This window comes from Pundamilia nyererei, unplaced genomic scaffold (genome assembly GCF_000239375.1).
Source record: "Pundamilia nyererei isolate P.nyererei 1_Seehausen unplaced genomic scaffold, PunNye1.0 scaffold00123, whole genome shotgun sequence".
In the NCBI taxonomy this organism is placed as follows: Eukaryota; Metazoa; Chordata; class Actinopteri; order Cichliformes; family Cichlidae; genus Pundamilia; species Pundamilia nyererei.
In genome coordinates, this window is record NW_005187524.1 from 273130 (window position 1) to 299626 (window position 26497).

The 26497-nt window shown below is 44.2% G+C and overlaps 1 protein-coding gene across 3 annotated transcripts in view; it reads left to right on the forward strand.

Moving 5' to 3' along the window:
- The window catches only part of esrrb (estrogen-related receptor beta), a 37751-nt gene extending 26578 nt beyond the window's left edge, over positions 1-11173 (forward strand). For all 3 annotated transcript variants that reach the window (XM_005742709.2, XM_005742710.2, XM_013913294.1), the window contains 2 exons: positions 7627-7896; positions 10758-11173. In XM_005742709.2, the coding sequence (XP_005742766.1) occupies positions 7627-7896; positions 10758-11002 (515 nt within the window). In that variant the 3' untranslated portion in view covers positions 11003-11173. The remainder of the gene's footprint in view (positions 1-7626; positions 7897-10757) is intronic.
- The last annotated feature ends 15324 nt before the right edge of the window (positions 11174-26497 follow it).

Here is a 26497-nt window from a genome sequence, read left to right on the forward strand (position 1 = left end):
TAAGGAGATTAGAGATGGATACGGTCCCAGCCCCTGGCCTCAGCCCCAGTCCCTTACGCGACTAAACCATTTGGATCACTCCCCACAGGCCATGCATGGTCAGCAGACTGAGAGTTTAACCAAGGAGCTTACTCAGGACTGGATCACAGCTGACCCGATAACACACTCTCATCATTGTGACCCAAAAATTACACCAGTGGCGCAGACATGCACAAAATTGACAGCATTCCCAGGCTGACTGTAGAGTACAGACAGGAAGAAGCATCACTAGTGCAAACTTGCATTTAGAGAGAATAAAGAGAGCATTAGTTTGTATTGTTCAGAGTCAGAAATGTTTCTTCTTCATAGATGGTCCTTTTAGCCAATTATTTAAAAAACACTAATATACAAGTATTAAAGGTTTTATCTCGCATCCCTGAAATGCTTCATCATTTTAATATGTGTACATGCTTACTCGGATTTTGTGTGTCGTGGTGTTGAAACGTTGCTAATCAGATTATACTAACACGTATTGTACAGTGGATAGATTCATAACGTTAATGGGATTTGCCCCATAGATTGCAGCTGACGACTCGTCATTCCAAATGTGGCGATAATGATCATTTAACCCAAAACCTGAAGCACTAAGCCCGACTGTGTGCTCCACTGTGAGCCGGCGTGTGGAACTATAGCTGCACTAACTGATTTGCCCTAAATAATCTGCACTGGCTGCACGTTGACAAGACGGAAGCAGATTTTTCTCATCTGCTTCTGAAGAAGACTCGACACTGGTTTCGTTTTAATGCTTTTGTTCGTAAAACCACACTCATTCTTGTTAAATAACAATTTAAGAGGGCAAAAAAGGAGTTCCACTTCAACTAAGTGCTCGGTCCGTGTCTGCATTAGGGCAGTGGGTGTCCTCTGGCCATGAAATGGCTGCATAATTGAGTTGTACATGGCTGAACCTGATCAGAGACGGTTCACTGGTTGAGCGAGACTCCATGCGCTAACACTGCATGCACCAGCGGTACCTCAGGGCAGCCTACCACGCTCCGCTCCTACTATATTTCTCTTCTCCAGCTACGACAGGGAAGAGAAGGAGGGGAAAAAACCTGCTGATTGTATCCTGATAGATTTTTGTGGCCTTGGGCAATGGAATTAAAGAGATTAACTGTTCATTATGAAGTAGACCACATTGATTAGGCCACTGACAGATGGGCCAGCAACTGAAGTCTGAGTGTAACAATTTAAATGTCATGAAAATTGGCAGTTACCTTCTCCCGATTGATTTTTAATTTCTCCTATTTTCAGCTAACATTTGGAACGAGTTTCAAAAGTGGCGTAATGTTGAGAAGAGTAGCCCTATTGGGTTTTAATGGGAGGACAATTGGAGGATAACAAAGCTGTATCATTAGTGGAGCCGATATCTGCCTTACAGGCTCCGATGTCGACTTTGTTATTTTGGCCGTGAAAGGTCGGCTTACATACGTGAAGTTCTTTTCAGGTGTTACAGAATTCTGCAATTTTAGGCGAAATAAGAACACGTTCAGTTGTTCAGATCAGCGTGGTGTCACATATCAGTCCTTTTTAACAGGTTTGCCATTGCAAAACTGCAGCCTTGCCCTCATCTGAAGAGCATCTTTAATTAACTGATAATCACCGCTGAGCTTTTAGACACTTGTGTCCAAATGGCAGCACAAAGTAACACGGCTGTTGCCTTAGGGGCACGGGGTCATTAGGAATAGTGTTAGGGCAAAGCTGACAGATGGTTTGTTGCTCCTAAGGTGCTAACAACCTTCGACACACATAGCAATCCTCTGGCCACCCCTTCTGGTCCCTTCCATCAATTTAGAGCTGCATTTTCCTCTGTCCAAGACGTTTAGTGAGCAACTAAGTGCCCTGACCACTTCAGTACACTAGAACCTGCTTACCAACTTGACACTGCTGCCTTCCTCAGCAGCAGTGAGTTTCAAGTGTAACCCCCCATAACCCTGTGCTTTCCCCACATGCCTTCACACCCGCAGTGGGAATGTCATGCGTTCATATGTAAAGAGTGCCGTGCCTGTTGTTTATACAAAAGGTGCTCGTTGGTTGGTGCTTGCCAGCTCACCTCCCAGCTTCCCAGCTCCGAGTGTTTTCAGCTGGGAGTTCTCTCAGGGCTAAAGGGCCAAGCAAACACTGACACTGTCCTACTTCGCACCATACAAAGAAAACACGTTTCAGTCAGGACCAATATAGTCAAAGGATTTAAGGTGGATGTGGGTTGCAAAGCGGATTGCAGATGCATGACAATTGTATAGGTAGACTAAAGGAACTTAAATAGTGTGCGCAGCCAATTGGATGCATAAATGGGTATCATCTGAACAATAAAGTGATGTTGGCTGACACTGAGTGAGGATTGTTTATTTCTCAGGTCTGTTTACATTTGTAACGTTAAGAAGTTCATTTGTCACACAGCTTTAATTATAATGAATTATTATAAAATATACACGCAAAGGATTTTCTCGTATTAGATTCAGGCCAGAGGAACCTAACGAATCAGACTAGTTTGCATTGTTCTTTTCATCGCTGGTGTTTTGGGAATATTCATCGTCTGTGCTTTATTGGATTTCAGTTCATCAGCTTCTGCGTCTGACACACAACCGCCTGGCGCGTTATTTGTTAGCACAGAGGCACCGATGTCGAAAAAAGACTGCGCCTCTTGTACGTTGTCTTGTTTTTGTCAGCTCAACCCTCCACTATAGTCGCCTGGCCTCCTTCACCCCCCCCCCCCCCCCCCTGGGCTCCTGTTTTCTCTTTGCCATTAAATTGTAAAATCTACTTACTGTGTTGCCAGCCTGATCCCACTCGAGCTGCGTAATCTCCTTGTAATAGAGTGTGAATACTGCCTGGCAATAAATCAGCACCTCATCAGTGCACTTTATTAAATATAGACACCAACAGACAGCTCTTAGTATATTCAATTTACCCTCTGACGTAGGCTTCAACACAGGAGATAAAGACAGATTGAGCAATCAGGTGGATGCTGAGGCCTGAACCCAGTCAGAGAGTGGAAGGAAGGCAGAAACCCCCAATCTCATGCAGGGAGATTGAGATGGGGGACAGGAAGCCAACAGTGTGCAGGACCAGGAAGCCAAGCTTGTTTAGTTATTGTGACAGATGTATAGCTAGGTACATCCGGCGTTGTTATATATGTATGTATATACATATTTTTAATGACAAAAATAGATAAAATTTAAATACTTTCGTAAACTTGAACATGTGTGCATAAGCTTTTTGTGTGAAATCTTTTTTGCCGATGTGCCTTTAAGTGATGATCAGCAGAGAGACATACCTCATTAAGCAGTGTTACTTGATGGCAGTGGAGATAAATTATGTGTAATTATAGCAATGATTAAAGCCTGATTCGTCCTGGTCTTTGGGGCTAAGAGATATGTAAAGTCAGTAGTGGCCAGTGGGACCCTGGGGAGAGCTAAAGACTTTGCTGCCCGGGTCAGGAGGTTATAGGGTGCAGATTAAAACAAGGGGATTACTGTATTTAACGTTTTTCAACCTCATAACATTCACAGGCTGCTGGTCAAATCACCCCATTCTCCAGCTACTTACAATGGGATAATGGGCTGGTTATCACGTCAAAAGAAGGCTGATAGGCGCTTCCTGAAAACGCAATTAATTTTCAGTCATCAACCTCTTTTTCACCTAGTCAGCTTGTATTGACTAGACTAGACTCAATAATTTTTTTTTAAAAAAGCAGCATTTTGTGTCATCAAATCAATGTCCGGGGAAAGCTCGCAGCAAACTGAGCTGTCTGTGTTGTACATGTGGCTGGATTTCAGGTCAAATTATTTACGTCAAGCACAGCAATTTATTACCGAGCTGCTATTGATTGTCTCCTCCTGACGCCGTCATATAAATGCAAAAAGGGTCATAGTCGGCATGCGAGTCATATGCCCAAAGGTCCATGAAGACGAGTTTGCACCATCTGTAAAATTGCTCAAAATGGACATTTCTTCCTATATTGCTTGTATGTCTTGTGTGTCACACTTGGAAGTGATAAGAATCCATGCAAAACAGAGGTGCACGCACATTTTCCCCAGTCCTTTCCCCCTTTTAAACTGTTATCTGAAATAAAACAAAACAACAACAAAAAGCTTTGATATAGAATAAGCTTATGGCAGTGTGATCATTCAGCCCAGTTTGAGGTTAGAAAAAAGAAAGATGTGCTCAACCTCTGGGGTCCTGTTAGGGGCAGTTTTACTCTAACTGGAGCCCGGAGAGCACTTGACTTGGCTGAGGTGAGATTGCCGCTGGGCAGAAGTCTTCAGGGCCTGCTTGTCCTTCTGATATCTGGCCATGATAGATCAGCCCCTGTCCAGCCAGAATTACTCTCTTTCCTCTTTCTATCTCCTTTTTTGCCTTTCCCTTATGCTCTGGTCCCCCTTTGCTCTCTCTTCCTTATCTCCCTCCTCCCTGGCCCATATCTTCTCCTCTCTTTTATCCCCCATTTCTCTAGCTCTCTCCCTCCCTCTCTCCCGCTTGCCATCTTTTTTCTTTTTCTCTCCCTCGCTCTGTCTGCTCTGTTGTCTGATTGAGGTTGAGTTACGAGGGGGCTGCAGCTGGAGGGGGCCACCGTGCCTCGTAATTACATCTCTTTTTATTACCCACGCTAATGGCCCTCGGGGAGAGGGAAACAATAATAAATTAATAGAATATGAACTCCAGCTCAACAGAAATCTCCAGCATTTCATTTTGGACCGTCCTGTGCTCTGGCAGATGAAACAGTGCTCTGATTAATCTCTGCAAGGGGTTTAAAGCAGCCGTCTGTAGGTTTGGGCTGCCCCCTCCTGCTCACAGCCGAGGGCTTTTGGGGAGATAAAGGAGGAGATGATGGTTTTGGCTTCTGTTGTTGGACTTTAGTGGTCTGATTTTTGCCCTTTGAGCTATTAATGATGATGCAGTTGACGATTAGGTGGGCCATTATGCGGTGCTGTTTCTTTATCACTCGTATTTATTTGTGCTCCTTTGTCTCGATTGAGTTTTTCATTCACAAGCAGTGTAAAAAAAAAAAAAGTCGCAGCAGAGAATTTTGAAAGTGAACATTTTCTTTGAGATATAAATGCTCCCTATTTGAGCGGGGTGCTTAAGTCAAAGTGAACAAAGAGAAACTCAAGAGCTGCATTGTTATTATCTCCTCGGCCGCAAAGACTTTCAGACAGAAAGCTGCCGGTGCACTCAGCAGTGGAGTGGAAAAGGCCCTTCAAGCGCACCGACAGGCCTCTGTGATTTGGTCAATATTGTGTCATGTTTGGTCAAACCCCGCCAAGGCAGTGGGCTGGAAATGAAGATGTAAATATTGATATTTCATTAGAGGAAATCACCCACTCCGACGGCACTTAACCGGGCCACCTTCAGAGTGCGGCGGCCGGAGCGGCGTGTGACCTGCGGAGTCGGGAAGTCACTTCATTACTCGATTAAATTGAGTGGAAAAAGGCGAGGCAACGACATGAGATCCCATTTGGAGCGATAATTTAGGCCTTGAAGAGAGAGAATGGAGCAAGGGAAAAACACTACCTCTCCATCTCACAACACTGGATTAAATTCAAGGACTTTTAGCGTCAAAGGTAATTGTAGGCTGCTGGAGCCGCATGTGTGCATATGGCTGAGAGGTGTCTGTTGTATCAGAACAACTCCAAAGCCACTTCAGCGAGCCCTGAACAAGGCCTTCACACGAGCTGTCATATTGGGAACAGCGCTTTAGTTCCGCTTCACTCCTCCTTGGCATTAAAAGGCTACACAAAGCCTTTTCCTGTGATTGTGATGCCAACCTGATGCGGCAATCAAGACCACGTCCACGCTTGCATGACAATTTTGCTCCGGCCAGTCCACATTCTGTCCGACATAATGGCCACGTATGCAGACAAGGAAATAACACAACAAAGAGTTTTAAGATGCTGTCTGGATATGTGTGTAATGGCACAGGCCTTTTTAAAATATGGCTTATTGCCTTCACTGATGATAGTAAAGTGTTGTGAGTGCTTCTGGCAGTTTGAATTGTTGGGTCTAATTTGGGCTCTTCAGAGACAACCTCTGACCAGTCCAGCAGGGCACTGGTACCTTTCAGTTAGCACTCTATTTTACTGACTATTGATTCCCCTTCAAAATGTGAAGGCCCTCACATTCTGATCACAATCTGTTAATTAATGTATCCTCCAGCTCTTCCCCTGCAGTGGTCATCACCACGATAAGGGAAATTGAACACTCGGGTACTTCTCTCCCCAGCTCGTCTTTTCCGCCCGTCTCCCTCGCTCGCTCTCATCGTCCCGTTTCTTTTTCGCATTCTCTGACGCTTCCTCATTATGTCTCTTATTCTTCTTAAGCTGCATGCGTGCGTGTGTGCGTGCGTGTCTATGCGTTTATGTTGTCCTGGCAGAAAGAGATAAACATCAGGTTGGTGGCTGCACCCTAGTAAGATCATTTATATTTAAGAGAAAATGTGGAATGCGGGTGCAGTGAGCGCTCTGGTCAATACTGTAATCTATCGCCCTTAAATCACACAACGGCTACGCAAGTGTGGCAACAGCAAACTTGAAAAAGCAATCTTATTAATCGGGGGTGGAGCCGAAGAGCCTAATATGCTGTCAGAATGAGGCGCCTGCAGGAACGCTGTGCAGGAGGAGGGGAGGTGGGAGATTGGGGGGAATGAATATGGGGAGTGTTGGGGGATGTCATGCGGTTTATTGACAGCTAAAGGGAACTACGAAGGGGAAAAGGGACGAGACGATTCCTCTCTGGCTCTCTTTTTTTTTTTTGCTCTTATTAATTTGTTTGAATTTCTCACAGCTCATCTTTCAGGGATCTCACACTTTGTTTGATTTAATGTTCTATTCTGAGCATATGTCGTGGCGTTGGGGTAGAAAGAGACGGAGGTGTATTGTCCTCGTGCCGATTTCAGCTTTATTCTACTGCTGTCGAAGAGTTTGGCCCTGGGTTTAAGCAGGCCTTTGGGCATGACTTGCACCATGTGACCCCGGCTTCGTTTGTCTCTTGATGTGCGTCGTTTTACGTTTATGCATTCATGTGCATACATGTAGATGCCTTTATCTGAATATGCATGCATGTCTGTTTTCTTGCACTTCCGTGGATGTGTGTGTGTGCATTCCCTCATCACCTCCTCTTGTTACACAGTGCGTGTCACGTCCTCAACCCCTCCAATGAGGATGTGTCTTGGTGCTAATCCCCCCTCACACCAATACAAGAGTGACAGGATACAAGGGGTAACCACATGGCTTTGTGTATCCCGGACCTTTGCACCGATTTCCTGTCCTCACTTACACTAAAGCCCACTCAAGTGCTCTGACACCAGCTTCAAAGAGGACCTTGCACTGTGCATTTGAAATTAAAGACCACTCGCTAACATGTGCATGTACATGTGTATTTGTTTTACTGATCGCATCTCCGACATCCTACGGTTTTAGCTTTCTTTCCCTCTAATAAAGAAGATTTTTTCTAAATCGTGGAAGAGATAAAATTACGTACATCACATAATTGCTCTTTTTTTGTCCTTTTCTTTAACATTTGACTAGAAATATAAGCTTGCAGATTGTGCTCAGGTTCTCTCGCTCAACTTCCCCTTCTCTTCCTGCCCAGGCTTTTCTACTCTCTCTCTGGGAGACCAGATGAGTCTGCTGCAGAGCGCCTGGATGGAGATCCTCATCCTCAGCATCGTGTTCCGCTCGTTGCCATACGAAGACGAGCTGGTGTACGCCGAGGACTACATCATGGATGAGGAGCACTCGCGGCTGACGGGCCTGCTCGACCTCTACGTGTCCATCCTGCAGCTGGTCCGCAAATACAAGAAGCTCAAAGTGGAGAAGGAGGAGTTTGTAACCCTCAAAGCCATTGCTCTTGCCAACTCAGGTGGGTTATCTTCAGCACAGTGACACATCATATATGACACGGAGTGCGCTTGAGTTTTTATTGAAATACATTTTATTTTATACTAATGTAGACTGAAAGAGAATCCTCAAAAGAGTTAAATTACAATATAAATAAAGTTGGAGTTTTTAATAATTTGATTTAAAAATTTTGGGGAAACCAAATATATAATTTTTTAAAACTATTTTTTTTTAAATCCAACATTTCCTCTATTTTTGTAAAAAAAAAATCACCTTTCTTTAGTTTAATCACTTATTTAAAAACGATTGTAAAATAAAAGCCATGTCTGTAATTAAAATATTTTGTTGCATTTTGTTTAAAAAACGAATGAACCATACAGTAATAAGAAGCAATGAAATTTTAAGCTTTTAATTCACCTGAATTAAAACAAATGAATACACGCACACTATCCGAAAAAGGACACAATCTCTGGGCTTAAACAAAAGTGAAGGTTTAAAAATACTCTTGAAAAAAATCCTCATGGGCATTACTCACTCAGGACATTTTACTTTTTCCCGACTGGACCTCTGAGGAATGCACACGAGTCAGTGTAATATGGGTTTTGTCTAACACAGTTTCAGAAATGACATTTCTTAGTTTTTCATGAGTTTTTCAGTGTAACCTTTCGTTTGGAGCGTGAGATGGAGAGATGGAGAGAAGATAAGGCCAGTGTACGAGAAAGAGGGACGGAGGGAGTTTTTTTTTTTTTTTTTAATTGAACACCTTCAGTGTTGTGGTATTTCTCCAGCGCTCCCTCTCCCTCCTCTTTCTCCATCTCCATAACAGTAGCTGCAGGGCACGGCAGCCACGGGAGATAAATTTAGCATTTCATTAGGAGCGCAGGGGGCTGTCAATAAAATGTGTTAAGTCAAATGGAATGAGTATCAGGGCGTGATGGGGCTCGTTTGTTCCAGTGCGAAGACGGCACGCCGCTATTGACAGGCGCCTTTTTGAGGAGTCCTCCTCTGATCAATCCACGCCTGGGTCACCGGGCCAGTTTTTCCCTTGTTTTGTCCGGGACTGAAAAACGAAAATGCTGATGCTTGGACTTTGCTTTCAGATAACAGAGCGTTGGTAGGGAGGTGAGGTGAGAGGAGGAAGGAGAGATGGGAGGAGGGGGAGGCGGAGGGTGTCCAGAACGTTAGAACAAGGTCTCTGGGAGATCACTCTCCCGGGAGCCCCTCTGTCTGACAGCTGTGAAAATTCATAGCAATTGATTTTGTAATTAGCAGTTTATCAATCGGATCGACGTGGGCTCACTGATGGATTGCGAGGAAATTGTTTCTTCAAAGTTGTTGTTTTCTTTTTTACATTTTAGTCAGCCCCCTCCTCCAGTGTTTGTAAGCTGCTCGCTTTCTCTCGTGCCCCATTTTCTTTCCCATTTGTCGAGATGTCTCCATCCCTCTTTTTATTTTCTCTTCTTCTCCCTCTTTCGACAAAACCTTCCTGTAAAGCGCAGCGCCAGTCAGGTCGGTTGTTAGAGTGTGCGCATGCCTTTGCTGCTGAGAAACTAGAAAGGAAAAAGAAAAGAAGAAAAAAATTTGGCTTGATTTGTAAAAATGCAGCCTGTGTGAAAAGAACAAGAGATAATTATGTCACATCCTCATCGGAGTCTTTTGTTCTTCCATCCCCTCCCTCCTTCACCCCCCCTCCTTTTCCCACATTCACTTTACAAAACGACCTACTTCATTTTACCACTGTGGATTTGAAAACCGTCAGGGTGAGAAATGTCTCAAGGTCTTGGGAATACAGTTGTTCCAGTCAATGAATTTGGGGCGAAGCCTGAAATCTGTTTTGCCTTTTATTGTCCCGTGTGGTAAAATATGCGCCGCCAAGGTGAGTCGAGTCAGGCAGCCAATGACATGCTGCCTCCTGAGTGCCAGATGCCAGTTAACCAGTGAAAGAAAGGGCGACCCCTAGACTGTCCCTGAGAGAGGTGGGAGCAGAAAAAGGCGAAAGTGAGAGGGGAGTACGGTAACACCATGTACAAGAGGATCGCTTGAAAAACAGTGGCACTGTAGCGAAACGTTATAGGAGCGAAGAACACCGGAGGGAAGCCAGACTGAAACTGCAGACAGCTCTAAAAAGAAATGCCAGGAGGTGAGGTGGGAGAGATTTGGACTATCTGAGAGAGAAAGTGAGAGAGTCATATTTTAGCTGTTTGCAGGAGAATGTAGTGAAGTGGACACTTTTCGATAATACAGCGCAAACTCGTGGAGAAATGTCCACATTCATCGCTTTCGCATCCGTTTTGCAGGAGACAGTATCAAAAGGAAGTGTTGCATTCATCTCACGTTTGTTTATGGTGTCCAATTCTCTAATGGAGCTCCCTTTTTTTCCTTTGTTTTTTTTTGGAAAACACTCTGTCCTTTGGAACAGTCAGGTGTTTAATGTGTACTCACTCAGCAAAGATTGGATGCTATTCATGCTATTGTTACTGGAGGATAACATTGATTTTCAGTCCCGTTGGTCAAGGGCCATATCAATACCCTACCCAATCCACCAAAGAATAAATATATAAATAAAACAAAGCAGATGTTGTTGTTGTGTGTGTGTGTGTGTGTGTGTTTTCTTTTTTTATGATCTATTCTTTATCTTGTCAGGGTGTGAGTTATACTGATAATGTGTTCCTAACCTTGCTGCAACTGACCGAGCAGTTAAGATCACTCATGAGATTTTATTTTGTTTTAGAAGACTCTATTTCCCATGACTGCTGTTACATTACCACCGTCTAGAAGAGCAAACTGTATTTCTTACAATTTCCCTTTTCCCTCTTCGTCTCAAATGTAAAAAATCCATCATATTCATGCTCTTTTTTTTCTTTCTCTCCTTTTTTTTGTCAGACTCCATGCACATAGAGGACATGGAGGCAGTCCAGAAGCTTCAGGACGCGCTCCACGAGGCCCTGCAGGACTATGAGAGCAGCCAGCATCAGGAGGATCCACGACGGGCTGGCAAACTGCTCATGACCCTGCCCCTGCTGAGGCAGACAGCCACAAAGGCTGTGCAGCACTTTTACAGCATCAAAGTGCAGGGCAAGGTGCCCATGCACAAACTCTTCCTGGAGATGCTGGAAGCCAAGGTCTGATCGGAGGGTGGCTGATTGGCTGCGGCAACAGAAAGTGACTTGAACCGAGGCTGAGGGTTCTCAGGAGAGAGGGAGACACCCCTGCTGAATCTGCTAGGCAGGATGGAGACTGACCTCTCTCACTCCTCCTCTTCCTGGAACCCCGGGACACAAAAAGAAAAAAAAAGGGAAAAAAAGAGCAAATGCAAAACTTGGTTATTAGTATAAATATAAAATGATGCAGATTAATTTAAAATATATAAGAAATACTATGTACAGTAATCTTTTTTTTTTGTTAATTAACTGTCAGTTGTCATGTTGTATATGAAGAAGGACCCTTCTGCCGCTCAGCATCTGGCAACTACTTCAGCAAGTAGTTGCCAGATCTTGATAACAAGACTTTTTTTTTTTTTCAGAAAATTTAAAGTTCCAAAAAAATTAAAAAAAAAAGTTCTGAAGAGGTGTCAACCATCATAAACACACCTACTTGTCTAACAGCTGATTTTCTTTTTTGTGGTCTGGACATGTAAATATTTATTATTTGAAAGACTGAGTGTACAGTTCAAAGTCTGGTGAACTTGGTGGCCATTTTCTCTTGTTCTTCTTCTAATGGGGGGGAAAAAGAATGAAAGTGGTTCCTTATATGTGAACTCTTATCAGTTTAAATGTCCTTGGATATACCTCTCCAGAGCATTATGCCGTGTGATCGTCGTGGATCTATGCTCAGACTGGAAGACTCGCTGGTCCCATGTTTAACCAAACTAGCGTAGGCAGGTACAACAGTCAGTTGTTCCTATTCTGTAGTAACTCAGCAATAAAGCGAGCCGTTGGGGAGCCAAGCTTCAGATCCTATCTTTTGTGCGCTTTTCAGTGCTGCTGTTACTAAAAGACCATATTTGCGTAGCCCCGTCTCAGCGGTGGAACACGCCGCTGTACCTCGGTTAACCACCGTTTCTCCTTCTCCAAAGCGGTTTGTGTTGCTGCTGCTCGTGCAAGCCAATGAACCCCAGACTGAACCTCAGATTTGGTCATTGTTTGAGCCTTTGGAAATTGCCTCTTTACATGCAAATGGATGACCTGATTCAGGCTAGGCGAAAGTTAATCAGCGGGTTTTGGTGTGGCAGTATCAAAGGATTTATGCCGAGTGGCAGAGGTCCAGGAGATTCCGTGTTCAAACAATCAGAGGCCCATATGTCAACCACTCTATTTTGGTCTCCTTTAAGCCTGTGGCAGAGTCATCCCACACACTGGGAGCAAGGTGCCCAGCATCTGCTCTCACCATTTTAGACGCCTCCCGTCTTTTAATAGCTGCGCCTGCATTTATAGGACTTCGACGAAACAGAGGTAAATGGCAGGTGCAGAGATGCGGTTGTGGCGTTTCACACTGGGTTTATTTTTAAGCCAGCAGGAGGTTGTTGTGTGCGCAGTGTCGCACCACGATAGACACGTGGAGCACTTCTTCTTGACCTCGCGTTGACACCACGGCCAGCAGCACCCCTCCCGCCGGACGAGAGGCAGGTAGACGTCAGTGAGAAAGAGCTCGGGGTGCTCAAGTATGTACCTGTGAATAGCTATGCAAGAAATAGAGGGTCAGTATGCTACAACGGGTAGCAGCAGCCCATCATCGTGTCAGTGCAAGGTGTGGACTCTGGTGGGAGAGAGATCCCCCACCCCCACTGTGTTTAGCTGTAGGTCCATTGTGCTGGGTGTGAGTAACACTGTAGTCCAGTCCACTGGAGTCATGCCACTGGTCTTCGTGTGAGAGGGAACGTGTTGAAGGGGGAATGCTTCGACTGCTGAAGGATTTTATGTGATGTGATAAATTGTGGCGCTGTCACAACAATATGATACCGCGATCAAAGGAATCCCTGACATCGCAGGAGGGTAGAGTTGCCGCCACGCTTGTGATATCAGTGTTTAACACTGATCCAGCCGCCGCCATGACGGTTTTTTTTAAGTAGCAGTCTGATTGGCCGTGCATCCAAGGTTGACCGCCCACTCCCTCTCCAAATTTTCCCGCCCAATTCCAAAACCTGAGTTAGCCGCCATCGAGCAAACGAGCTCCGCTGTAAAGGGTGACATTACCAACTTGACTTGTTTTAACTGTTGTGCAATACAACAGGGACCAATTCTGACTGAAACCATGCTAAAAGCATGCTTTTACTTAGGTTTTGGAGAATTTGTAAGCGATCAAGTGACATATTCTAAATCCGTCTAATCAGTAACATGTATCCTGTATATCAGAACTGTATTTGATTTGCTCCACTGATGACTTTTGTGCTTGTTTCAGTGAAAGCGCGGCATTAATGAAAGCATCTGCAGAAAATCTCGACAAATAGAAATTTGTAGTGGCCTAAGATGATCAGCCATAAGAAACTCGATTCGATTTTTTTTCTTCACCTTGCAATATGACACTATGTTAAGGAAAAGACAACATGTCTTACATTAGAAGCTGTGTCTAAGTGTGTAAATATATCAGCGTCAATACAGTAGGTTGCCGAAATACCACTTAAAAAAAAGAAGTATGCAGCGCCCTGCTGACTACTACCTCATTATCATTTTGTCAATATTTCTCTGATTCAGCACTTTCTGGTCTTTATCATCCTCACGTCTGTGACACACCTGAGCCATCCATGTTTTTATCAAAGACTTCTTCTCTCCCGCAGTGCTCCTGCCAAAACATTTGTAGTTGTACATTTCCTCCTCCCCGTCATTCTTCATAGATCTCTTTGTAAAGGTAAAGCATGCGTTCACATCGACCATACGACTTGGCCGTCAGTGGGCATGACCCCCACGCTTTGGCTACTAAGCAAGTGTGTGTTTATATGAACATCAGTTTGTCAGAATTGGTCCCTCGATGATGAAACTGCAGACAGGAGCAGGTGACTGATTTGCTGCTTCTGCGCTGTGAGTATTTATGATGTGAAATATATCATTTGGCGATGGTGTACATTGATATCTCTGATCGTTGAAATCACCAATATCTGTGTAACTTTTATGTTTTGATTTTCAAAAAGGTAAAGGATCAATGAATTAAATACTCACCGACCTCTGTGATTATTTTGTGTTCTGGCTTAAAAAGTCTGTCGAGTAAAACTTTGAAGGAAATTTCACATGGATGGTAATGTTTAAGGGTGACAGTTTTTTACAGGGTTTTTGTGTGTGTGTGTTCACAGCACTGTCGCTGTTGTGTATCTACTTAATTCAGTGTAGCAACTTCACCTAACCTTGTCCTCTGCTTGGTGTAAATACCCCCTTTCCACACACACACACACATTGAGAGCGAGTTTGGCGATGGGACAAAACAAAGAGCACACAGGAGCTCCCAGAAGACCAGAGATTGGTGGCAGTAAGTGAGGCAAGCCAGTGAGAGATTCACGCAGGCCACCCAACCATCCAGTAATCAACCGCAGCCTCTGCAGGGCCAGGAACTGTTGAAAATGGATCCGTCACAGGAAACAGGCAGACAGACATGTTAACGCTGATGGAGGCGGCGGTGGAGAGTAGGAGGGGAGGGGGGAGTGAGGGGCTGGAGCGCCATTATTTCAGGAAGCTGATATTACAGGGAGTTAAAGTATTCCCTTCACTATATAATTATAAGAGCCAATTTCCCTTTTTGAAATAACGTCTTGCTAGCCAATTAATCGTGATAATCCTCTATGTGGAAACAATGGCATCACAAGACAAGAAACAAGATGAATTGAGGATGAAAGGGAAAGAAAAAAGGCGATCTGGAGGCCAAACACAATGTAGAGCGCTGCTGCCAGCTGCTGTCATTTTTATTTTTTATTTCTTTCTTTTTTAAAGTAATGCGCTCCTCATTTCTCATGCAAATCATCCAGTTGGACCGGCTATTGCCATCGATACGTTTCGCACAGATACAGTAGCGAGGCAATCATTTACCTCCACTGACAGGTCAAAACACCTTTCATTAGAGTTACGAGGCATCTCATCAAGATGCGGCCCCGCTCGCAGCTGTACGACTGCTGCGTATTGCTTAAGTGTGTTTCATTATTCCCAAAGCAACGTTGATGATGGTGAGGGAAAGGATTACACGTCAGGGTGAGTGATTGGGTTTGAACAGAGCTGCTGCATACACTTTGTATCAACCCAGGGCTCAAATTACACTTAGGTTGAAAACGGAGCACGTAAATGCCCAGGAGAGCTGGTGGCACAGAAATGAAGAGTGGGCCACCATCTTCCTGGCCCCCCTCTCCGTTTCACTCTCGCACGCTCACACTTTTCATCTCTTTCTTTTGTCAAATTTTCTTTTTGACCCCCCCTCCACTCGTCTTCCTTCTCCTCCCCACCCGTGCTCCTTGTTTTTGCCCAACAATTCTTTATGGCCGTTCTTATTGTTCCACTGATTCTGTTATGTGTATTTATTGCTCCATTTGTGAAATTGGAGGCACCGGCCGACAAGCCTATTACTATTCAATAACAGGAGCTGGGCATTTTCACTAGCGTTGGGCTATCAATGGTGCCAGACAGAAAACGTTACGTCACATCACTTTGAGAAGGCAGACAGTTTGCTATATTGTTGTTGTGTATTATATCGGAGGAGAAATTTCAGCCATCTCTGCAGGGAGGACTGTGAAAGTCAACAACAGGTTTGATCTTCAACGAAAAGAACAATGTGATTTGCTCGACAGTGGATCTGTTTCCTAATAGATCCTAACGCTGTGCTGTATGTGTCCCACTAACAGTATCTGAGCCATGCATCCCCACACCTCTGACCCCACACAATACTCTCTTTGGCTGATCAATAGGCTGTCAAAGTGCCTAGCAGGCACACAGGCCCGACCATCTGAGATTTCGCCCTCTCATTGTCCATCTTCACTGTTTTAAGTGCATTTATCAGGTTACACTCCTGAGCTCCTCGCCACTTAATGCATGGCTGAGCTGCTGTCCTAAAAACCCAATGGCCATCAGCAGACCTTTGTCCCAGTTTGTCAAATGACTCTGGTTACATTTTTTTTCATCAGAGCCATCACGCAACGATGTAGTGAAAGGAGAACGTTTAAAATCCCCGTTTTTAATCTGATAGCAGACTCTTAAGTGTCAGAGCGAAAAAATCTGGAACAGAAAGAAAACGGGAAATATTATATCGAGCTTTGCGTCTCTTAAACGACGGCGGCCTGTTTCTGGGCCAAACTGCGGTTCGGGTCTTTCACCGTTTTAGCTGATAAGCACTGTAGAAATTAAGCAAACCCACAAAAATCCACTGAGAACAAGTCCCTGCGGAGACGCGACACCACACAAGAAGAGTGAGGATGAGACCACACTGACCTGCTAGTATTGCAGAGAAAATGCCACGTTTAGCGGAAATCAGTGCACTTGTGTTCTCCCAGCACTTAAACATTGCAGGAACACAAGTGCTATGAGAGAACAGGTAATAAACTGCACACACACACACACACACACATACACACACACACACACACACACACACACACTGATAACTGCTTGTGAAGGGTTTTGTTCCTTCATTTTGAGATTTATTTACCCACCTATATCTTTATCTGTGCTGCTCACTGATATGAAGCTGTGGAGGGAGTAGAAATATTTCCAACTATCTGCTCAATGTATCTGCCTCCACCCAAGAAAAACACTGTTGTGGGATGTACAGTCTGTGTGTGTGTGCGTGCGTGTTGGAGGCGGGGGCTCTTCTTCCTACTGTTTTATTGCCTCTGCCATGTATTCACACGTTCTTATGGGCTTTTCCAATTTAACCACTGGTTAGGAAGTAATGAAGGGAGATAAGGAACATTGATAAGCATGGATACGTCCATCAAATGGAGAAAAACTCACACTGGGTGCTGTGTGTGCTCACTTCACAGGCGTTTAAAACAATTACAGTGTTTTTAGAGCGTTTCCAGCCTGTGTTCTGAATTATATTAAGACATTTGTTTCATCCGAGTGTGCAGGTGGGATTGTTCTACAGTTTCAGAGCTGGGATTGTTCATTAATTGTTTTATTTTATTTATTTACATGTTTTAGGCTAAAACTGTGTGCAGATTGCTTATCTGCACTATGCTTGTTAGTAGTGTGGGTCCTGGGATTGGACCAAAGGTTTCCAGCGGTCCTAAGAGCAGGGAGAAAATGGTCAGTCTTCACTCCAGAAGGAAGGACACCACGGATAGGCCTGACCTTTTCGGTGTGTCAAGCAAAGGTTAGAAGTCTCCATTGGCCTTAAAACAAATGCACTTGTTTGCCATAATGGAGGAGGCCCCTTACCTTTTTTGAGCCAAGGACCAGGTCTGGTCCTTAGAGACTTCCCTCTGATGGAAATCTTTGCACACATACACTGAGTCTGCTGTCTCCGGCCGCCTGCTTTGCCATATAATCACGTTCAAGTAAGTGTCACGCTCTTCTGTATCAAGCAAACAAAACTCAACATGCTTTCCAAAGGATAAATGTGCCACATCATATTTCACATTATGGCCATCCTTTTCGTGTCATCTCAGGAGGAGATGAACAGGGAGTCAAACAGTCAACATCACGATAAGCACGCATGCGAAGTCTGAAATAGATACGTGATCAGCCACGTAAGACCCCCAGCAAGGAAATCGCCCATCCCTTATCCTCTGATGAGATGTTCTATAGAAATCTCATAAATATTGGTAAGGCACTCTGTCTGGGGCCTATAGACGTATTGTAAATCATACAAACACATATGACCACTTGTAATTCACACATTTGTATTCATAAATGTGATTTTGTATTTAAAATATGAGTCATAAAGTGTGATTTATGGAAATTGACAGATCATATGTGATTCCTGAATTAAATCTCATCCAGATCGCACGTTTTATGTCCTTTCCTCTCCCCTGTCTCTCCTTGCCTTGACCATGCAGGTAATTTACAGTGTTATGGGACGAGTGCAAAACATGCTGTAAATAAATAAGACTCGACCCGTTTCATTTTAGGACAGTGGGGAGGTCAGCTGTCCCCCCCCCCCAACCACACCCAACCCGGCCCAACCCCCAAAACCTCACCCTGCTGCCCAGCTAACACAGTGATGTCCCATCACTGGGTGCGTCGGTATATCACCAGGAGGAAGGGGACCACAAATGGGGCAGCAAGCTACACTCTGCAGTCCATTTGCTAATTTCAATATGGTGTCCGTCTGCACGGGTATGGCCTTGGGCACAGTAGCAGTCCCCCTCTCAGTTCACTGCCGCTCCCCCGTCTCTCCATTGTGTCCCTTTGACCTTGCACTCAATCACAAACAGACTTCACACACATATTGACAGCATGAGAAACTGCACACAATCCACAGCACACAAAGAAACTCTGGGGTAAATAAAAAAAAAAGATCCATATATTCATTTTAGTTTAGTGCCACTTATGCAAGTTTTCTTTTTCTTTTTTTAATGGAGCAATTAAAAGCGCCTCTTATTGTCAGACTCAGGCAAACAGAAATCTACCCGAGCCTGACAAACATCCAATATTTTTAGCGTCCATGCTCTTTTTTTCTTTGTGCAGTAAGAGCTCATGTATCTGCGAGGCGTTTTAGGACACATTCAACGTAATTAATGAGTGAGCAGTCAGAGGATGAATAATTTTAGAAATCCCTGTGACCACATCGGTGAGTATGTGTGTGAACTGCAGCTTGTCTCTTGGCCCCAGCAGCGCAGACACACACCGCACATACCTGCATTTGAATTACTGTGACTTGCTCACAGCTCTCTACAGTGACACGGCTATGATCATTGCCCAGGAAACTGGTTTCTCTTACTGCTTCTCACAAACTTTCAAAGACAGACAGAAAAACTTCATTTGAAAAATTAAAAGAAACTTTTTCCTGCGATCACATCACATTGTTTTGTCCTCAGTGCCCAGCACGTCTGCCTGCCTGCTATTTAAAGCTTTACTGGTTCATGAATCGTGATGAAAACATCTCCTGTGAAATATCTTTTACGCTTGTTGCAGTTCGTGCGTACCCACAACCTCCTAACTTATAAGTGTCTGTACATGTTCTCTCATCCTCCCCTTTCATTTCATCTGAGTGTGTGAGTGAGAGAGAGCGTAACGAGAGTTCATGTGTGTGAGGGATAGGTGTTAGAGCAGAAGCAGAGGGAATATTACACAATCCTCTGTGCATTATTGTAATTAGATTTCCCAGGATAGCTCAATTAAGTCATACCGCTCCAGGGACCCGGTGGTTTGTGGTTTGACACTCACCCACAAGGGGTCCAGTGTATTAAGTAAGGCAGAGAAACACAACTAAAATGGTCACTATGGCCGTTTAAATGTTTTTTCTTCCTGAAAACGGCAACACTTTTGGGTTTTTTGTTTTAACATGGAGCAGGTAAAGGTTGAGCCTACACCACAGCACAGCTCTTGCGATGCTGTTTAAGGATGATGGACGGCGCACAGTTACCGGAGAAGAGCCTTGTAATGTAATGTAATGCATATTCTAATGAGAAGAGCTCCATCTATGGACCACCTGTTGAACTGCATTCATGATAAAATCCTGTAAACCCAGCTTGGTGCTCCCGGTGTGTTGGGGGAGCAGAAAGGCTTGTGTGGGGCAATTTCAGATTTCAAAGCTCTATTTTTAGCAGCCACGGGATAAATCTGATGGACACTCAGTATTACTGTAGAGGTCAGCCTTTAAAGGGCCCTCCTGGCTTCCTGTGATTATTTATTTGTATGAATGCAACAAACATGAATATGTTTGGAGGAATTGCATGTCATGTGTGGTGACAAAAGGAGATTCAGCACTTTTGATGATATGTGGTTACATTACTGGTCTCAAGGCTGGCGCCGAGTTTAAATGCTCCAGTAACATTTCCTTTTATTTATATCCGCAGACCTTGGCTGAAATAAATGAGTTGAGACAAGTGTGAGGGGCCGGTGTTACGAACAATTTCTTCCTGACATCGGGAAACGAGTATGCGCAAGACATTCAACTCTTTCACTGCCAGTGGCTGACAGGCCGTCCCGGCTCGGCAGCAGGAGGCCTCTTAAAAAGATTCAATGTCGGCATCAACGTGAAAGTCGTTGTGTCATTATCTTAAATCTTAACTATCCAGCAGGATGAAAGTGTGAGAGACAACCATATCTGTCAGGGGTCGGCAGGAGATGTTTTATTCTCTGTGTACAGTGAGTGCCCCCTCTCACACGCTGAGATTAGCAGTCCCAACCGAGGAAGTCACTCTATAAGGGTCATTCTGCACCCTGCCTTCAATTTACTGCCACTTTTAATATTCTGTCATAGTTAAATTTTTTATTGCCCTCTTTTACGACCATATCCTTATGTCCCGTGCTTATGAACTTTTCTATGCAAATCACTCACTTGAATCAAAAATGAAGGCCCGTGCTCTTTGTTTTCAGGCAGCTGAGGCATCAAGAAAATCAGAAGCTTCTTGTCTTCTGTGCACAGTTTCTGCAAGCCCACCCCGTTTCTGAGATAATGTGTGGTCCGCTGGATGGAAGGGGACAGCTGTCCAGACAAAACAACTGAGGAACAGTGTCAGATATTAGGAATTCAAAATTACGTCAACTCGACGCTGTGTTTGGTTCAAAACATTTTTTCCCCCTTTAGTAATAGTGTATGAGTCTATTGTGGGAGCAAACAACACAACCTGAGCTGAATGCAGTGCTTCCATCCCATGTTTTTCTCTCTCTCTCTGTAACGGTGCACATGGGCTCACGGGGGACTGGTTTCTCTGAGCTCAACATTTGTACTTCCTTCACCTCGCTGTATTTTCACACTCTTCTTGCTCCCTGACAACTGCCCCGTCTTGTTTTCTCTTCCTTTGAGGCTTGATAGGCCAGCGGGCATCTGTCCCTCTTGAGAAAAAAAAAAAAGAGCGGCGAAGAGGATGAGCCAGAGATTTACGGCTGCATCGATCTGCCACCCAGAGGATGAAGTTTATCAAGTTTATGATTTTGTCCTCTTTATAGGTTACAACGTTAAATGCAGAGAGCCGTGCCTTTTGATATGCCAGAAACATGGATCATACCATCTGCCACGTGGAGGAGGAGACTGGCGTGAGACTGAGTGGTCAGCAAGGCTGGACTATTGTCCTGGTGCCATGGTGACTGGGACCAATCGATACTGTATTAGTTTGATATGGATACGAGTTGGTGGATGCCTCTCTCCACACTCACACACCCACAAGCACACATGGACTTTTAATGATAGTTATCTGATTGGGAAAGGAGCATCGAGGAGAGGGCAGACCCCACCAGGGTGATGTGTGGATGTGCAGGGGGCCTCTAAGTGCTCATGAATGGCCCTAATGAGGGTGGCAAATGGAGACATAAAGAGGGAATGGGTACACTTTTCACTTTAGCCTGACATACCGTTGCTGCCCCCTAAAGCCCTTGAGGGGGCATTTGTAGAGGGTGCAACCATGCTTCAAATCCTCCTCCTCCTCGGACTAATTGTTGAGGATATTGACCTTGGGAAGGAGGAGAGAACGAGGGAGGGGAAATTGGGTGAAGGGTTGAGGTGGCTCACAGTTCATGCCGGTTGCTTGACCTACAGCTAGGCCATCTCAGTGCGGCCCACACACATAGTTTACAGTCTCAATGATGTTTGCAACCTTTGTGGAATCAAAGGAGTGCAAATAACATCACATTCAAGAACATGGCACCAAATCTGTTGGAATCAATCACTCCATTTTCTGGCCTGATTTTTGCGGCACTTTATTGATTTTAAACACGAACGCAGCACTATTGAATGCATGAAGCCGAATGTGGGGGTCTCACACAAACATTCCCTTCCCCTGTCCCTTGCCCTGACCCTGATCTGCGTTAGAAGTTCACCATCCCGTTCTTCTTCAACACCCAGTCAATGAGTGTCAATAAGCTGGATTGTCCGGGCGACAGGGGCTCGAAAGGGAGTCGATGAGGGGCTGAAAAGCAGGCTGCTTTGTTTTAGTAATGACGGCTTAAAAGAACGCCCGTCGGCCCTTCCGTTAAACCAGAGCCTCAACTCAAACAACAAGCTTACATCAATAAAGGGACAATAACACATATCTCTAGTACGGCTTCATCCTTAAAACATTTATGACACGCAGTTTTGCACAACCTCTTCAGATATTATTTTGATGCAACTTAAAGTGTCAAGCCCAAAGTTCACAACGTCCTCATCCAGATCAAGGGTTGCAGGGTCTTATTTCTCAGCGCCAACTAAGAAATTAGAAATCCAGCACTAAAACCCTTCCTTTTTATTTTTCATGCTGATTAATTGCCAGCTTAATGGCATTTTATAATGTTACATTAACACTTTAACGATTTAATACTCTTGGTTCTGCGTTGTAATATCCAAAGTTCATTAGAAGTAAATCATATCTCATTACTGATCATGCTGGAGTTATTGAAATTGTAATTCTGATTTATATTACACCGAGATATACGGTGTAGCAAGAAAAGCCGTGGATGCGGATGCAAATGTTTGATCAGAGGTGACTACGCATGAGCGTGCACATGCAACACACCACGGGAACTCAACGCACGCTTATGCTGATTGCACATGAAAAAGCAAGGGCGGCCGTGTGTCTGTGCTCCATGCATGGTTTTTAACCACTTACGTACTCGTTCCGTTGCTTTAATAAAGATGTTTACATTGCACGGCCTCCTGCTGGGAAATCACCTTTCAGTGCCGTAATTTTCCCCAACTGTTAATTGTCATTTTTCTCATTTAACTGTCTCATATACTCCTGCTCACAGTGTTAATTTTACTATGTATAGACACGGCTTAAAGACATAACAAAACACTATGATGAAGTTAATCACGACAGGCGTATAAAAGAGAGCTGCGGTGATATATTTATTACATTAATATGTGAGGTGTTGCAGGGAAAAAAGAATAATGTTTTCAATGGATCATTGCCCCTGTTAACATTTAGCCTAAAGACTGCTTTGACCACTTGCTGTGCTGTACTGTATGACTGCAAACAATAGCCTTTTTACAAGAAAGCACTCCTCCCTCTCTCTATGACAGGCTTTTATGGTGTGACAGTTGCACTATACCTCCGCAATTACTTTTCAATTAGCACGATGAACATTTCCAACACTGCGGCACAATTATTTTATAGCCCAGTGTCTTAGCCCATTAATGGTGCTACCAACAGCATGGGAAGTGATAAACCATCTGGCCAGGCTCCCAAAGAGATAGAGCACACTTAATGGAGTGAAAAAGTAAAAGCAATTAATGTCACATTAATATAATGATAATAATGCCTTCCCTTACAGCTCTGGCAGGCAGAGCAGGATACTGGGACAGGGCTTTCATGAGTGCTGCAGAGCTGAGGACAGGAACTCTGCTGGGACTCTGCACAGCCCCAAACAACCCAGAGGATAGGGAAACAACCTCACTGCTCCTCCAGCTGGAACATGAATGGAAAGAAAGTCCTGGCAAGGGAGGAAAAATGTGAATGGAGAGGGAATCGGATACAACAGCAAGAAACGAATCCTGTTAGATATTTAATTCCTGTACAATTAGGGAAATTCATAAGCGGGCGATTGGTTTGAAGAATGTTTATGTCTATTGAAATATTCCTCCATCAATTTGAGTGTTTACATCTATCAAAGGTGACATTCCCTCAAAGGTGTATTAGCGCGTGCACCTGCAAACGTGTGTGTGTGTGTGTACATGCTCAGAAACATTAATGGGGTTCATTTTATTTAAGCCTGTGTGTGTTTGTGCGTGTGTGGGGCAGTGCCTGTCTCACGAGCAGCTTCCCTGTCCTATCTCCTGACCCCTCTGTGTTCCCGCCGCCCTGCTCTGTTTGTGTTAATTCCTCTACATCTCCAGGGTGGCTTACATTAGAATATCTTAACCACTGGGCTGCATTAGCATAGTGTGATGGATGCCGCTGAATCTCCATGCCAGATAATGTCCACATTTTGCATTTTAAACTAAGCTACGCTATGGACGTGCTATCCATTTTCACAGGGGGAAATTAGGTCCTGGTGGGAGAGCGCCTGGCACTCTGTCATCCCAAGCAAAGCTCCCTGCCCAGGTTTTATGACACCTCTGGGGCACCATACAGAGACAGGTTGAGGGTCATTGTCTAGCACTGGTCAGCTGTGATGTCACATAAACACTTCGTAAACTTGGCTGTCAGTTTACTCCACTTGTTTGTTTTTTTAAAGCTCACCAAAGTTGGGGATGGGATTGTTGTGTAGCGTGCACCTGCAATATTCATGGTCCACCTGTCCGCCAGTCTTTCTGCAATGCATCCTGTAATTCTTTCCATGGAGTTACTTGCAAGCGGAGCGTGATAAATCATGCATAATTTCCATTTTAATCCTTACAGTCCAACAGATGACTTGCGTGCACATGTGTCTGTGCAGTCAGACTGCCTTGGCTTTGAGGGAGTGTTGATTTCCGTTACGAGGCTGTCTCGGCCTCCGGCAGTTGATCAATAGGAATAAATCAGTGGGCTCCTTTATATGACATGAGATAGTTGTACATTTATAAGCCTCTTTATGAGATAAGATCTCAACACTTGAGATTGCATCATCCACGCTGACACACACTCGCATGCAGTGCCAGGTTCTCGGTGCTTATTAGGCAGCAGAATAATGGCATATCTGTATACTTTGCCTGAGGTGTGATATTCCTCAATAAACATCCACAGACGGGTTTTATCACTTTTATCCTTATTGACAATGCTAACAAATGTTCCGACGGTGTTTTACAAAGCATCAGCCTTTAAATCAGATTGCACAAGCTAAAGAAATGAATTTTAAAAAATGACAACACTATGATTATGAAGGGTCAGATTGCATTACAGTAAAGAGCTGGATGGTTTTCACCAGTATATAAACACCACTTATATGCATAAGCCTGTGCAATGACTAGCTCATTGATTAGTCGTCTCCTTGCTTTTTCTTCACACAAGCATGAAAGGCATTGCTCTGCAGCCTAATAATTCCGTAATGTTCTGCTAATTACGTTTGACTAATTATGAGTCTTTTATGCGGCAATATAAGCTGGGAGTTTCCCCTATTATTACAATATAGGTCCTGGCTGTGCTTCATTGATTCACGATTGCACACCAAGGTCTCTGCTTTCTGTTTGTTTTGTAATTAAATATTAGCTTTAACCACGTTGAGGGTAGGGAGAAAGGGGGGTAATTAAACTATTACACCCCCACGCACCCAATGACCGCTCCAGAATGTGATCAAGTGAGACTCAAGCTTTAATTAGACGCTTGGACATCACTGGTTTTTTTTCCCAGGTTAGGAAAACCCAGGCAGGATGCTTTCAACACCAAGCACATTGACTGAGCTCAAATTACATCCGCCTTTAAATAGTGGATTGATTGGGGAAAGGATAGGCTGTCTTTACAAGCTAAGTATTTCTGAAAAGAGCTGCAGCAGATATCTCCTCTACTGCCCTTTCATATTCCCCCATAAAAAAAGGGCTCCGCTCAAATGGAGTGGGGAGTATGTGAAAAACAGAAGTGATTCAGATGTTTACAGTTTAATGAAAAAAAAGAAGGAGAAGAATCCATGACCCTAAAAAGTGAGGGTATCCTGCAGCTTTGTTGTGCTTTGTGGGGCATTTTCCAAGCATAGTTTAGGTGTACTGTAAATCAGTCCAAAACCTTTTTAATGAGTATAATTTCTTCAAGACATGAAAATCATGTGACTAAAAGGCTGTGGTCATCATTGTCGTGAGACCTCGACCAACGATTGTCAAATTTGATAGTGCATGCAACTATCTTTTGGAACCATGTTGTTCCAAATGTTCCCTTCAAAATACCCTCAGAGAGGTAGAGAATCTGAGCTAAGGCATATTGAAGCTCTTCCTTTGTCGCGTTTTGGCCTTAACACCATAGCAGGACACCTAATGTTGTTGTTGGTTTTTTTTCCTTTAATTTGTCACCCGCCCGTAATTGAACAACACTTGTGTAGATGAAAAGGAGGGGGCCAGCGCCGTGGCAAAGACAGGATGTCTCAACAGAGAGTTCGAGAGAAGAATGTGCCGGGAAAGGTGTGTGCATGTGTGGGTAGGTGTGAGCATGTGTGTGTGTGTGTGTGTGTGTGTGTGCGTGCGTGTGTGTGTGTGTGTGTACGTGCACGCGCTGGGGTGGGATGGGGGTGGAAAGCAAAGTGCCACTGTGCGCTCTCTCTCTCTCCACAGATGATGGATAGCAACAGTGGGGAGAACAAAACCAAGCATTCCTCATGCTGTCACCACAATGAAACAGGGACATAACAGGATTTGGTCACAATGCGAACGGAGCACTTCAGAGAGATGCCAGGCCATCATGCCACTTCTACTGGAAGTCAAAGACTCCATCCATCACATATAACGTCCCCTTAGCATTTGACTGGGGCTGGCGCTGCTGTCTTCCATGGGACTTCCCAGTCTAACTTGCTAGCCCGTGTGATGGATTTATTTCCCTGCCCATTGTTTAGCTTCTGTTGTTATTCTATTGAGGGAGTTGTGAATTGGGTGTGCAGAACAGTTCATGTAACATATGCAAACACAGGAGATAAAATTAAAAACCTGTCTCTTCTTGAGTCAGTTTAAAGTATTAA